The sequence below is a fragment of the Terrapene carolina genome, unplaced genomic scaffold (genome assembly GCF_002925995.2).
Source record: "Terrapene carolina triunguis isolate 2854851 unplaced genomic scaffold, T_m_triunguis-2.0 Scaffold66, whole genome shotgun sequence".
In the NCBI taxonomy this organism is placed as follows: domain Eukaryota; kingdom Metazoa; phylum Chordata; order Testudines; family Emydidae; genus Terrapene; species Terrapene triunguis.
In genome coordinates, this window is record NW_020664417.1 from 69,367,314 (window position 1) to 69,382,957 (window position 15,644).

At 38.9% G+C, this 15,644-nt stretch overlaps 1 protein-coding gene across 1 annotated transcript in view; it reads right to left on the reverse strand.

Annotated features, from left to right (window-relative positions):
* TBC1D19 (TBC1 domain family member 19) overlaps nt 1-15,644 on the reverse strand; it is a 96,161-nt gene that overhangs the window by 15,589 nt on the left and 64,928 nt on the right. The window contains exons 8-10 of the mRNA XM_026648126.1: nt 13,671-13,745; nt 8,274-8,336; nt 2,839-2,923 (exon numbers count right to left, since the gene is read on the reverse strand). Coding sequence (XP_026503911.1) covers nt 2,839-2,923; nt 8,274-8,336; nt 13,671-13,745 — 223 coding nt within the window. The remainder of the gene's footprint in view (nt 1-2,838; nt 2,924-8,273; nt 8,337-13,670; nt 13,746-15,644) is intronic.

Below are 15,644 nucleotides of genomic sequence, written 5' to 3' on the forward strand. Positions count from 1 at the left end.
TTTTTTTTTTTTTGTGGTCTCTGCTACTGCCTGATTGCATAGTTCCGGTTCCAAATGAGGTGTGTGATTAACCTGTTAGTTTGTAATTCTGGTGTTCGTAATTCTGAGGTTCTACTGTACTAGCGAACCAATAGAACTGGATCAAAAACTTCCCTGTTTAGCTGTGGCCAACTGTATATATACACACACATGAACCCTGTGGGAAGAGAAAGTTTGTCTACTTAATGGAGGACTTAGTAACAATTAATCTGATTTTTAGATTTAATACTATCATATAAAGAAGAAATTTAACCACAAATACATTAAAATATGGCTATTTGAATACACTGAGATTATATACACACACACACACACACAAAATATACAATCATACACAACATATACATAGTGGTGATATACATGGGATAACTTTGAGACTTAGAAGCTGCAGTATCATGTACATTCTGTTCACTAATTCACTGGAACCAGAACTTGTTCTAAACTTCTAAGTAAGTTCAAACAAATGCCATTTTTTATAATGACTCTGCTAAGAAACGATCTCATCCTTCACCAAATTGTGGAGTTTCTCAATAAAATTACACTGAATGGAAATCCAAAATGGTCAACATTCAGGTTTGCTCCAATGGTAACTTTAATCTAGTATCTCATGAATGTACTAGCAATGAGAGTATACGATTGGAAAGGGAAGAGTCCCAGCTTTCCAAGATTATATACACCATTTGCTCTGGACCCTCCTGGCACGACGGCCCAGGGATATTGGACTAAAGTTTCATAGGTTTATAAAATTTATTTGTTATATTCTTCTGTCCTTCCAAGTACCATGCAGTTAAACTCAAGCTCTATTAAAGTCAATGGGAGTTTTTCTTTTATAAAGTAAGCAGCATATACAGAATACACGATAGTTTGACAGGGTAGGATTTTATTAGCACTCATTTAGAGTATCTAAAGTAACTCTCTCATGACTTCACCATTCATGAGTAATATAACTAATTATCCCAAACTTATGTCAATAAAACTTTACACCATTTATTGTCTGTATACAGTAAAAGCTTGTTTATCTGGCATGTTGGAGAAATGGGGGTGGGGTGCCAGTAAGTGAAAAATTCCAGTTAACTAACAGGGAGGGAGTTTCGGTGCGGCAGGGGGTGCCAGCCCACCCCACCCCAAGTGCTGGCTCTGAGCTCCCATTGGCAAGGAGGCAGCGTGCAAAGCTGCCAAACTGCACCTCCGCCTAGGAACAGCAGGGACAGGTCACTGCTTGCGGGGAGCAGTTCGAGGTGAGCGCCCGCCGTATCCAGCACCCCCAAATCCCTCATGAGCCCCAACCCCCTGCCCTGAGCCCCCTCCCACCAGGGCCGGCTCCAGGCACCAGCTTAACAAGCAGGTGCTTGGGGCGGCCAAGGGAGAGGGGCAGCAGGTCCCTCACTCCCTCTAGGAGCGAAGGACCTGCCACCGAACTGCTGCCGCCGATCGCGGCTTTTTTTTTTTTTTTTTGCTTGGGGCAGCAGAAATGCTGGAGCCGGCCCTGCCTCCCACACCCAAACTCCCTCCCAGAGCCTACACCCCGCATATTAGATGAAGAGCTGGACAAGAGACTGAGTGGGACAGAAAGTGCAGAGAGTAAGGGTAGGATATGATGGACAAAGAGATTGGGAAAGGGACAAGGAGCCAGGGGTGGGGAAGAGATAGGTTGGAGGTGATGAGGCAAGGGGTCAAGTTTGGGGTGGGGAAATGGATAGAAGAACACACTCCTCTCCAGAGCCTGGAATGGAACGCAGATTCCTGAGTCCTCTGCTGTCAGCAAATATCTGTAAAAACCCTGACAAAATGTCCCATCCCCCGTAGTACTTGTCCACACAGAGGATGACAACCTGCTACTGCAATCAGTTACTCCATTAGCTCAAGTGGCAGAGGTCTGTATAGTGGATCTCAAGGTTCCAATCCCTGCTGATGACCCCTGTAGGTGTCAATATGATAACATATGACGGAATTTGTTTTTTCAGTTTGCTTTTTTAAAAACCTAGGAAATTACACATCAAAAAAACCTAAGTTAAAATAATATTAAGGTCAAGCACTCCAAAAATCGGGAAACACGAGAATTAAGATTGCCCATGCATGTATATTCATTATTATATAGTCTTCAATGACATGATCATATATTTCATGCTTTCTCTAATGCTGACCCTCACGCCTGTAAGAAATTTCCTGTAAACATCTTCAAAACTAACATTAGCTTCCTCCAAAACCCTCCATAAAACTCTCCTTTGTCAATAGGCCTACGTAAAATTGACAAAAGCTATACACTGCTGGTATGCTGAGACTGCAGACTATCCTGATGACCAATATTGTCTCACTATTTCTTTGTACACAACCTTTGGTCTGCCTGTATCCATCTGTGGTCTGTCAGATTGTAAACTCATTGGGACAGAGACTGCCTTTTTGTTCTGTGTTTGTACAGCACCTAGCACAATGGTGTCGTGGTCCACAACTGGGGACCCTATGTGCTAATACCAGTAAAATAAATAATTATAGTATTTTCCCAGCCTCAGCTGGCTCATTCTGTGCACTGAAAAAGGCAGGGGTTCTGTGGAAAAAACAGTATATGATCATGTAATTAAAGAATGTTTCATAATGCACATACATAGGCAACCTTAATTCTGGCATTTCCTAACTTTTGAGTGTTTGACTTTGTGATCTTAACTATGTTCTTCTAATGTACTTTTTGTGTGCATATGTAATATACATAAATTAAGTCCATAGAGATTTGCTTTTTTGGTATACTACATGCAGCAATCAACACTACACTACATATTATCTTACACAATACTTTTTCTTTACCTCGTATGTATGATTTGGGTGGAGTAGCACTATTGTAAGAAAAGTGCTCCAGTACTGATGTATCTCGGGAAAAACAGAGTAATACCTGCAGAAAGCAAAGTAAAAAAACATCAGCTGACTTGCTCGATGAACAAAACAGTGTCAAACACAAAATTATGCACTGGCAGTTGTTTCATTTTAAGATCTTCCTTATCGAATGCTATAGAGTTAATAGCGAAAAAACTCTTACGAGACTATTTTAATTTTTGAAACACATTATGGTCCAAGATTTCTAGGTTTGTATTTTCAGACCAGTGTATGACGAGATGTGTGTGTAAACCATTTGTGTATGCAGTTATATGTATGCATGTAACTGACCACTTACATGTCTAGCAGGCTATTTCAATACCCAGTTACCATGACTGACAGCCAACATACTAACTGCATAAACAAATGAAGCACGTGCATTTTTGTGTATGTGCAGTTCCTAACATTCTCCATCAGACACAGAGCCTTTACAGAATATCTTGATATTGTATATTCTCAACATTCACTTTATTATGAAACATCACAATAGGGCCACCCAGAGGGGAGGGCAAGTGGGGCAATTTGCCCCAGGCCCCGGGCCCTGCAGGGGCCCCCATGAGAATATAGTATTCTATAGTATTGCAACTGTTTTTTATGGAAGGGGCCCCTGAAATTGCTTTGCCCCAGGCCCCCTGAATCCTCTGGGTGGCCCTGCACCACAATGGGAAAATACCAGATTAGGAAGACAGCACTATATCAGCCGCTGTCAAAAAGCATATTTAGTGTTTAATAGTTTAGGATAAGAACACAAATATATCTGTACATGGGAGATCATTCTAGATTCTGAAGAAGAAAAGAGGCTAGCACATTGTGAGCAATCCTGGAATAGGTATAACTAGGGTGACCAGATGTCCCTGATATTTGGTCCCCGGCTTTTTCTTATATAGTTGCCAATTACCACCCCTATCCCGATTTTTCACACTTCCTCTCTGGTCACCCTAGGTATAACAATAATAAAAGATGAAATATATGAATCTGAAGTTATAGAAAAATTGTATCATATTAAATTATATGATATTTGAAGATCTGAATGTTATCATGCAATCAAAGACTGAACCATCATAAACATACACAAGGTGGCAGAGTTAAAGTTGAGTCTGCTGTTTCCTGACTTGAGTGCTTATCTCTGCAATTTTAAACATTCTTTAATATAGTTTCTAATAGGGAATATTTTAAATCTGGCCTACAATTTAAAAAAAAAAAAAAGATCAAAATGTTTTAGATGTTGTAGTGCTTTTTCATTACATATTTTCTGTTTAATAAAATAAACTGTTTTTTCTTTGAATACATTATTGTGATTAGTTTTCAAATAATAAAACAGTTTTAAAAATAAATTAAAAAAATTAAAAAAAAGTTTTCAAAAACAAACATGCAAAATTGCGACTTTTGTAAACCACTTGCATTTCTATTTGAAAACAGATAATATTCTTTTTGTGATAACATTTTACCTTTTTTGAATCCCAAACTATTTCTCATATTTAAACATCTTTTTAAAAATAAACAATCTTAAATACTCTAAATTAAATACTGTTATTGAATAACTCACAATCATCTTCAAACTGTAACAATAAGCAGGCAAAGTTAATACTCAGTATATATTAACTGATGTGAGAGAGATTAATCGAAAAAGGAAATAAACAATGTTCCCCAGTAGGAAAAAGAATCTAACGTTTATCTGCAGCCCTGTCTTAGGAATTCTCGTGTCTGGAAGTTTTTAAATCAAGACTGAATATCTTTCTAAAAAGTATGCAATAGCTCAAACAAAGTTATGGCTTGATATGGAAATTACTAGGTGAAGTACTTTGGGCTGTGTTCTGCAGAGAGTCAGACCAGATGATCATAATGGCCCCTTCTGGCCTTAAAATCTATTAATACTGTGTCTCACACAGAAGAGAAATAAAGCCAAAAGAAAACCATGATAACACAAGCTCTTTTTAAAGTATACAAATATTTGACAAACTAACGAGGTGTTTAATTTTCTTCTTAATTTTGGACTAAATTGGACTAACCACTAAGGCCTGGTCTACACTAGGACTTTAATTCGGATTTAGCTGCCTTAATCCGAATTAACCCTTCACCCGTCCACACTACAGAGCCAGTTAATTCGAATTAAAGGGCCCTTTAAATCGATTTCTGTACTCCACCTCGACGAACGGAGTAGAGCCTAAATCGATTTTGTTAATTCGAATTAGGGTTAGTGTGGACGCACACCACCGAATTAATGTGGTTTAAAACCGAATTAAAGTGCTTAGTGTGGCCGCGCACAATCGAATTTATACAACCTGTTTCCCAAATTCGAATTATCTAAATTCGGATTAATCCTGTAGTGTAGACATACCCTAAATTCAAAGGATAAACCTAAAGTAATAAAATCATAGGGCATGTGATAAAGAGGAATTTTACAATGGATGTCAATGGAGCTGAATTATAATGTAGGAGAGTTATAAAGTGGTAAAAATGTAATGTAGAAATCACATTAATGCAAATAATTGAAAATGATCAACTTTATCTCACTGTATTCTTCACACAAAGGATTATTTATGACTAGGGGTCTACCAAATTCGTGGCCGTGAAAATCAGGTCATGGACTGTGAAATCTGGTCTCCCTTGTGAAATTGGTCTCTGGCCACCCAGTTCTGAAGGCAGAGTGGAGAGCAATGGCTGCTGGCCAGGCACCCAGCTCTGAAGGCAGCACCACTGCCAACAGCTGCACAGAAGTAATATGCAATCCTACACTTCTGTGCTGCTGCTGCTGGTGGCGCTGCCTTCAGAGCTGGGCACTTGGCCAGCAGCCACTGCTCTCCCGCCACCCAGCTCTGAAAGCAGAGCGGATAGCAGCTTCTCCCGCAGCTCAACTTGAGGTAGCGCCACCGCCGGCAGCAGCAGAGAAGTAAGGATGGCAATACTGCGACCCCAAATAGGCTTGCCACCCCCTTTTGGGTCAGGGTCCCCAGTTTGAGAAATGCTGGAAAGAAATCACAAAATTTTTTGTAGGCTGGTCACTGCATAAATAGCAATTGTCTGTTTATGCTGTTACCAACCTGCGAAAAATTTAAGTAGACCCCTATTTATGACTAAATGAGAACCAATGGTACAACTCAATATTATTAATTATTATTATTTAATCTTTATATTATCATAAGCCCAGATGCTCCAGACAGGATCAGGGCCCCACTTTGGGTGCCGTACAAACCTAAGAAGTAGACATCATCCTTTCCCCAAAAAGTTTACAATCTAAGAAGTAATAACTAATTCTGCCAAAAAATGAAGTACTAGACAGACAACTGATTCCTATATTCCTTTTAAACTGTAATTTTCAGTGTTCAAATTCTCTTACTTAACCACTTATCCCCCTCACTTATTTGGAATTAGCAAATAATATGCCATAGCAGAGTGATTCGTAAACTGTGGTCTGTGGAGCTGCTTCTTGGTGGTCTACAGAATGAAACAATTAGAGAACTAGTTGAAGCTGAAGATTAGGTAGGAAATGAAGGCTGTCTTTAGGAGATATACTTCTTTTACAAACCATTTTGCAGAATGGAATAAAGTACTAAATGGAATTAGACACAAGGAGTGATCAGAAGTTTAGGGTTGTTTTTCGAATCTTAGAACCAAATTTAGCGCTGCACTTTTTAAAAGCACACACATAGATTTAGCTAGGTGACTGTTGTTGAAGTCATTGGAGATTATGTGGCTAAAATCCAATACTTTTTGAGGTTTTTGTTTCTTTGAATTCCTACAATCACATTCATCTTTATTACTCAAGACTTAAATGTTGAAAGGAAACAAAAATAAAACCTTCAAATGTGGCTATGTACTGAGAAATGACTGCAAAAATGTCATCAGATTTAGCATATTTGCTCTCCTATGTCAGAGTGACATAAACTTCCCAGCACTGATAGAGACGAGCTTTTATGTCTGTCATCACAGTAGAGCCAACAAAAAAATATTCTTTCTTCTTCATGACTGTCAGATAACTACTAACTGTAACATATTTACTGAGCCAAAAGAACAGTTTGATTTCAGCTCCCAACCTGAGATGCTAAGACTGACAGAAAAATTATATTCTATGTATATTTTTCTCTGTTTACGAGTCAGAAGTATTTGAGACTGAATAAATATGGATACCTGGGATGTAATTTTTATGAAGTCTCTTTTCAGAATATAAATTACATTTTAATTCAGATATATTTTTATTTGAAAACTGTCATTGTACTTTTAATTGAGATGAAATAGAGATATAATTTGAAATGGACACTTAAAAGAATTGTGTAAAGTTTTATATATACAGATATATTTGAATAAATATATTTAATTACAAAATGTATACATTTTCTACAAGCAGCATTAAGCACAGTTTCTTGGTTATTTTTTCCTCCAGACCCTAAGCACAGATTTACATAGGGCACACTAACTTCAAAAAGGCACACATTTAGTTTCATGTAGCTATAAAAAACAAAATTAAACAAGCCCACCCTAACAACTGTGACCAATCAAGCTGAAAGTGCTGTGAAAATGGTAAGTTTGCTCCATGACATTTATGTTGACACTGCAATCAAATACACATTAGGAAATTCATGAATGTAATCTCCTTCCATTTAAAAAGATTTAAAGGGAAGTAATGTAGATAATTCCATGTAAATTAACTAGAAATTATTTGCTAGAAGTGTTAGAAATGATGAAAATGACATTGCTGCATCCACACAATACTATATTTATAATTACTATTTTTTTTATTTTTAAAATATTTAACCACTTCATTACCCATTACAGTAAGCCATTGTTAAGCAACATTTTTATTTTTAAACTAAGATTTTTTGACTATTCTTCTCAAGACTTAGTCAATTTGTGTGCCCTTCAACTCTACTTAAAAAAAAAAAAAAAACCGAAACAACCAACTTATGACTACTGGAAAAACAAAGAACAGGCTGGCTTCATCCCTTCTATATTATTGTATTGAAAAAACAAACAGGTAGAATCATTTCCAATTTGGGGGCTTCTGAATAAGTCTTTGTCTCCTCCAATACACTCCCATCCAAGTGTCTTGCTCAGTTTCTAGACTAGTCTTGTTTAAATTCAGAAATATTCTATTTGATAATACAAGGGACTTCAGAAAGTCCAGTGCATTGACACAGGAGAGAGAGTGACCCTGGTCTTTCTACAGCATATAGGTTATTTTATATAACCTATATCCAGAAAGTGATATTATTTATTCTTTGTATTACAGTAGCATCTACGGCCCTCAATTAGGGGCCCCATTATGCTAGGTACAGTTCAAACATGTACAAAAACACAGTTCCTCCCCCAAAGATGTTACAATCCAACAAATACATACTTTCATCTTTTCTAAAGCAGAACTAGCCACTTACCTGATATAAATAATCCTCAAATACAAAATAGTAGTCATCATTGCTTGCTGTCAGCTTTACATCCTACAATTAAAAAAATATAGCAGTTTGGCGCTGAAAGATAATTTTTTCATTTGGGTGATGCCTGCAGAATCCAGGCCCAGCATAGTGGTTGAGGACATTGTTTCAGCATTAGTGAGTTTCCTGTCACTTATCAGCTGATGTCATACACAGACTTCATATTTACAATTACAACACAAAAACACTACAATGGTTTGATTACAATCATATTCTGGACTAAGACCCCGAGACCAAAAGCTCTGCTTTTGGTGTTTATTCAGACCAGCATCAAACAAAAAGCATCCTTGAGTCATCATCCTTGAGTCACCCCAAACATCAACAGTTTAGGGCTCAATCCTGCAGACAAGTCCTCTGTGTTCTTGTGGGGATTTTTAAATAACGACTGGATTCTACAATTGTCATTCATGCTAAAAGGAGGTTACTTACTTGTAACGGGAATACTTGAAGATGGACTCCACACATTCACACTCATTGGATGCATGGCTGGTGCAGCTTGGACTGTGGAAACTTCTCACACCAGTGCCTGTTAGGGGCTCACACATCCCTACTGCTGCTCCTGCCCCTCCTCTCAATGTTTCTGAACATTCTGAGAGCGAGGCTATAAAAGGGGGCATGGTGTCCCGTCTCAGTTCCTTCTAGCCCACCGCAGAGTCAATATTTCATTAACACTCTGAAGAAGAGGGGAAGGTGGGCAGGGAATGGGAATGTGCAGCATCCCTCTCAAAGAATTCCAGTTACAAGTAAGTAATCTCCATTTCTTCTTCAAGTGTCCTCTGCATATACTGAGTCATGGGATAGTTTGGCAAGCAACACCCCATGACTGGATGGTGGGATTCAGTGTTGTAACTGAATAAAGATTGTAGTATGGATGCTCAGTTCAGCAAGGCCAATCTAGATGCAGGATCTAATGAATAGTATTTTGGAAAGGTGTGACTAGAGCCTCAAAGTAGCAACCTTACATATTTCAACAATCAGAACATTTCTGGATGGTGCTGTCTCTCAGGCCTGGTCTACACTAACCCCCCAAGTCGAACTAAGGTACGCAACTTCAGCTACGTGAATAACGTAGCTGAAGTCGACATACCTTAGTTCGAACTTACCGCGGTTCAGACGCGGTCCACACGCGGCAGGCAGGCTCCCCGTCGACTCCGTGGTACTCCTCTCGCCGAGCTGGAGTACCGCAGTCGACGGCGAGCACTTCTGGGATCGATTTATCGCATCCAGACCAGACGCGATAAATCGAACCCGGAAGTTCAATTTCCAGCCGTCGAACTAACCGGTAAGTATAGACCAGCCCTCAGAGACTAGCCGACGCTCTTTGCTAAAGGAAGGTGTAAAAGGGTCGTGGCCATCCTCGTTAGTCTCTCCTGTGTAAGTACCCTGTAGGGAGAGATCCTTAGTTTATGTGCCGCTAGCACGGACAGGGCATCCTCCCTGTGCGTGTAATTGAAAAATGGGTGGGGGACAGTCTAAGCATTCCCTCTCACCCCCTAAGGGTACCCCACCTTATTTCATGTACGTACATTATGGTTCTAAAACCTGCAAGTATTTAGAGAATTGGAATCATTACATGCATGCAAATCCATCTAAACAATGCCCACTGGAAGGTACCTTCAATCTAAATAAGATCATACATCTCAGAGGAGCTTTTAATCACCAAAAAGCCTCCGACACACAATGGGAGCAATTTGTCTATTAAGGAAAGGAACGGGTTAATTTAAAATTCAGCTTGGTCCAGAGATGAAGAGAAAGTTAATCTGCGTTCAAGGTCAAGAATCAACACAGACCAGGCTAAGTACAAATAATAAATTTTGACAAGTTCCTGAAGGACCAGTACTTGCTTAGCCAGTGCTTCCTTTTCTGCCTGGAAGTTCTGTTTCAAGGCTTGCAACTTGCCCTGGGCGTAGGTTTGAGTTGCTGCCTGGTTTATGATCTATGCTTTTAATTACTCAATTCTAGTTATCAAGTACACAACTCTTCCCTTTTCTTCAACTTCTCTATTGCCCAGTCTTGCTACGACTGGGGTAGATCCACCTGACAACCTTCCCGGTTAACCGGGGTGGAGAGAGGAATGCTAAACCCCTCTCCGGTTTTTACACTTCAGCTGCTTAAATGTGCCCAAGCAGCTTTTAGACTCCGGTTTTTAGACTTCAGCTGCTAAATCTGCAAAACACTGCGAGGCATTAATAAAATGTGTCAGGTTTCTTTTCTCACAGATAAAATAATTGCTACCCAAAGACCCTAGCAGCCCTGCCATTCATTAAAACCAGGAAACTGAGTCTACGTAAAGTCCATCAATGAAAGACTGCTTTGGCTCCATGCTGAAAAGGCCCTTTCCAAGTCCTGTTAACCACCAACACTGCTGTAAAGTGCCAAGGTCTGCCTACCTGAACCCATGCTTCTCACTCTAAAGAGACCCCTCCACCTCGGAAGAACTCTCCAACTAATAATAAGCCTATTTCTCCTTCTAGCTCTGCTGTGCCTTCTGGACAGCAGGAAAAAAAAAAAAAAAAAAACACAAGGTAAAGTGCTAGTAACCTCTCCCTTGTCCACTGACAGCCCTACTGTGCCTCTGGATTTTTCAAAAAAAAGCAAAGCCATTACAGGGTAATGTGCTAGTAACCTCTCCCCTGTATAATGCTAAACCACACTGTTTTAAAAAAAAATAAAAAATAAAAAACAAGGAACACTTGCTGCATTAAAACCACAAAGTCCAGAAATTCCTTCCTACAAAAAACATTAAAAACTAATCAATTTTTAGTCAGTGCTCCTGAAATTACATCTGACATTTAAATGGGGTTAGAAAGTCAATAAACATTTTGGCCGTTAGAACCCTCACAGCTTCAGTGTATCCATAAACTGAAGCCAGGAGAAGTTGTTACTCTTCATAACTACGTTTGCTAGGAGGGTAGAAAACAAGAAACTACCCTAACAGAACACTTACACACAGCTATTATTAGCTTGAAAAAGTATGTTAAAGCCACCACATTGCAAAACATACATTTTAATTTCATTACCACTGCAGGCAATCATATTATTTACTGGCCTGCAGATAAAATTTTGCAAGTAGCCCTTAGGTTCCAAATACCCTTTAATTAAACTAGTTTAGTGCCTAATCAGTTTCAAAATTTGCTTTCACTGTTACCAAAGGTTCAAAAAATCTCTAAAATACAAGGGCAAATTCACATGCTTCAAAATATATATCAAGTTAAAAAGTATGCCTTTTATACAGCTTATAAAGTGTTTACTTTATGTACTAAGTATAATGTATTGTGCTTTATAACTAAAATTGTACAACAACCCCATCATATTATTGCTATGAAAATGTTATTGCTTGTGTTGCTATTAGTTAGCTTAGAATTATGTTATTGTTGTTATAAAGAACGTAATAACAGTAAAACCTTTCATGTCCATGCTCATCATGCATTGTCATTACATCCAATCAAAACCCCTAAGGTTAAAGCATTTAAAGTAAAATCTAAATTCCAAAACTTAATGCAAATAAAAATTTTAAAATGTTTGTTGTACTAGTAATACAAAAAGGGGGGGTGTGGAAGCAGAAAAAGAACTGACAAAAAGGAAATTGCAATGCATAACAGTTTGTTAGCAAGAGTCAGGCTAACCGTAACCCTAATAACGCAAAATTTGTAAAAGCGAGAATTGTGTAAGGCAAGTAAAAAAAAAACTGTTTAAAAAGTTGTTGCAACCTTGTGTAAATAATGCTGTATGTAAACTAAAATCTAAACAAGCAAGAAAAACAAAATATCAGAATAACCTATGTATAAACAAAATGCAGCTGTTGCTCATTATTGTCTGTAACAAAAAGTATAAATGCTTGCTGTAATTGTTTAGCTGTTAAGAAACCTGTTTAGCTCTCTCCCTCTACGCAATTGCTTAAAAAAATAAAGTATCTAACTTGCTGTACCCAAACAAAAAGTAAAAACTCTGTTATTCTCCAACAACATACAAATCTCTTTTCTCCATAACTCCAATGGTTCTGAATTAACAGATCGTGAAGGTGCGCTGCCCATCTACTTGATATTTTCTTTCTTGGAACCAAGGTTTATTGGATCTGTTATGGCTTGGCTCTCATGTCAGAGGCCACAACCAATCGACGTTTTAAGTGCTTCAAAACTAGATACCGATAATGCAACAGCCTTGGAACCAGAGCCCAGCTCAGAGACCAGAGCCTTTTCCACTGCAAGGTCTGGAAGGTTCTAGGCATTATATCAGTTTCCTATCTTTAAGCTTGGATTCTTTAGCAGAGTTGGAGCAGACAGGCTTCACAGCCGCTGCTTCTTGTGACAGTAAGGCTTGTAGCCTATTCTGCTACTCCTTACATGTTCACAGGGTAAAGGTGCTGAAGTTTGAGCATCTTGAAGAAGAGTGGCCTTCATCCAGGCATGCCATCTAAACATCTAGTGCGAGCATCTGATACTGGAGAGACCACATGATATCACACACACACGTACCATTTAAAATCCAGTTATTTCAACTTTGGATCCACCATGGACCCAGAAGTCAGAATCAAAGAGCTGACTACTATTAACTAAATATATCCCATAACTAATACTAACTGTATTAACGCTAAAACTAGACTAGACTAAGGTACTAAAATCTTATTGAGAGAAGGATCTGGATTCAAAGCATCCAGAGAGGTTCACATCTTCCCGCTCCTGCAGCTGGAAGGAAATGAGGCAGCACAGAGCACCACACATTCAGAAACACTGAGGGAGGGATAAGAGGGAGATGTGAAGACTCCAAAGAGCACTGCTACAAGAAGTTTCCACCATCCAGTCTGCAGCAGCCAGCACATCCCATAGACTCATAGACTCATAGACTTTAAGGTCAGAAGGGACCATTATGGTCATCTAGTCTGACCTCCCGCATGATGCAGGCCACAAAAGCTGACCCACCCACTTTCCCTTAACTCAGCTGTTGAAGTCTCCAGATCGTGATTTAAAGACTTCAAGTCGCAGAGAATTCTCCAGCTTGCGACCCCTGCCCTATGCTGCGGAGGAAGGCGAAAAACCTCCAGGGCCTCTGCCAATCTACCCTGGAGGAAAATTCCTTCCCGACCCCAAATATGGCGATCAGTAGAACCCCGAGCATACAGGCAAGATTCTCCAGCTGGACCCTCATTTTACCAGCGATGGCACGTTATTGCCTAATTGACTAAAATCACATTATCCCATCAAACCATTCCCTCCATGTAGAGGACACTCAAAGATGAGCACGCTTTATTCCCATGCTCCATATAACCAGAACATTTGTGTTTTCTTTATACAGAGTTATTGCTTTGATCAGTAAATACTCACTAATTAATGAATTACTCACTTTGTAAATCAGGCTGTCCACTAAAAGATCATGCTGAATCACATTGGACTTAAGCTGTTCGTAGTACAAAATGTCCTAAAATGAAATAAATATTATTAATCATTCTTCAGTCTGAAATAAACCCCCGATTTATACTTATATAAGTAAAATAAATGCTGATAGCTACATAGGAGGGCATATTACTGAAAAGAAGGAAAAATTATAAAAAGAGATCCATATTGCCTGTAAATACCATTTGAAATATCCTTCCCCCTACTGTCAAGAGATACATTCCATTGTTCATCCTAAATTTCCTCCATAAAACAAGTTAAAAAAAACCTGGGGGAAATGCATGAGGATCCACATAATACAATATTATTGTTTAGTTATACGTTAGAGGACACACAAAAAATGAGAATGAAGGGAAGAGTTTGGACAAAATTGGAATATCTCAGTCCTCCAAACTTTTGCTCTCTCTAGAGCCAAGCCTTGCCTGCTTGAAAGTTCTGAAAGAACTGTTCTGATTCTTCTCTCCAACACCTTCTATTTTCATGCACTTCTGTTTTTATGGGTCCCATCAAATCTTGTTTAATATTAGTAATGTTAATATCAATTAGAACTAAGTCGGGCATTTGGATACAATATGAATATCCAAATATTTAAACCCACAAAAAGCCAGTCTAAATAGTATAGATGTCAAAAGGAGATCACATTGAAGAAAGGTTCAGACTTTTCCATATTCATCTTAAATCATCTTAAATCACCTGGTTACTCCCTAAAGTCTGTGGAGAATATACTGGGGTGAACCAAAGAGGAAGCGTCCAGGAAGTAATCACTCTTCTGCTTTTGCCCATGCCCATGCTGCCCCCTATGAGTGGGAGGAGCTCCCTCCAAAAATCCACAAAGCCAGTTTCTCCTCTTTTAATTCCCTCCTTAAAACTTACCTCTGCCATGATGTCACCAAGTGAATATGGCTTTACACAGTTTTACAAGGATTTTTAAATAATCCAGTTGCCCTCAGCTCCTTCCCTTCCACAGAACCCTTCTAGCTTCAGTGGGACTCCAGAGGACACATTCAAACAGCTTGAATGATAAAGGCTCTAGACAACATTCGCTGGCTGATTTCTTGTAAGTGCTGCAGCAGAAGTGGTTCTTTCAAGTGAGGGACTTGAAGAGTGAATGGGTAGTGGCCTTACGAGTAAGTTTGGGGAAAACATGTGCAAGGGGCAGCATGCAAGAAAATAAGAAGGTGGTGGGAAATAGTGGTTGTTCTTTTCCTATGAGTATTAACATGAGGGTGGGAAGAATACTATGCTCAATTAAATCAATTCCATAAACTGAGGGACCAATTAAAACTAGTAAATTCTGAAACTAGGAAAAACACGGTGTCCATTTCATGTTAACTGAAAATAGCTCAGGGGAAAATATATTTTCATTTTTCTTTCCAATAAAGGGCAAATAAAAGTAATAAATCAGAATTTTGTTAAATATTTCTTTTAAACAAGTTCAGACATAAAATGTTCACAAAATGTAAATGATTCAGGATATGTACTAATTGTGCTTTTTTTAAAAAAAAAGCTTTGTACAAAAGTTTTACTATTCATGTTTAAAGCCACTATTTTGAAGCAGACACTGTAATCTAATTAAGAAATACAGTCAAATTAAAAATCACTGTCTGAATTTTTTGTTACTGCTATTACAAACAATGAAATACATTTACCATAAAACAGAAGGATTTAAGAAAAAATATCCCTATCTTTTCAGTTTATTTTGTGCATTTGAAAGCAGGTTGTCTGTTTCACTGTTTCCCCTTGTATAGGCAAACAGGCTCTGCCAATGGGCCATCCTCTGTTGCACTCAGGGGCGGCTCTAACTTTTTTTTGCTGCCCCAAGCATGGCAGGCAGGCAGCTTTCGGTGGCGCGCCTGCGGGAGGTCCGCCGGTCCCGCGGCTTCAGCGTACCCGCCGCCGAATAACTGCCGAACCCACGGGGCCA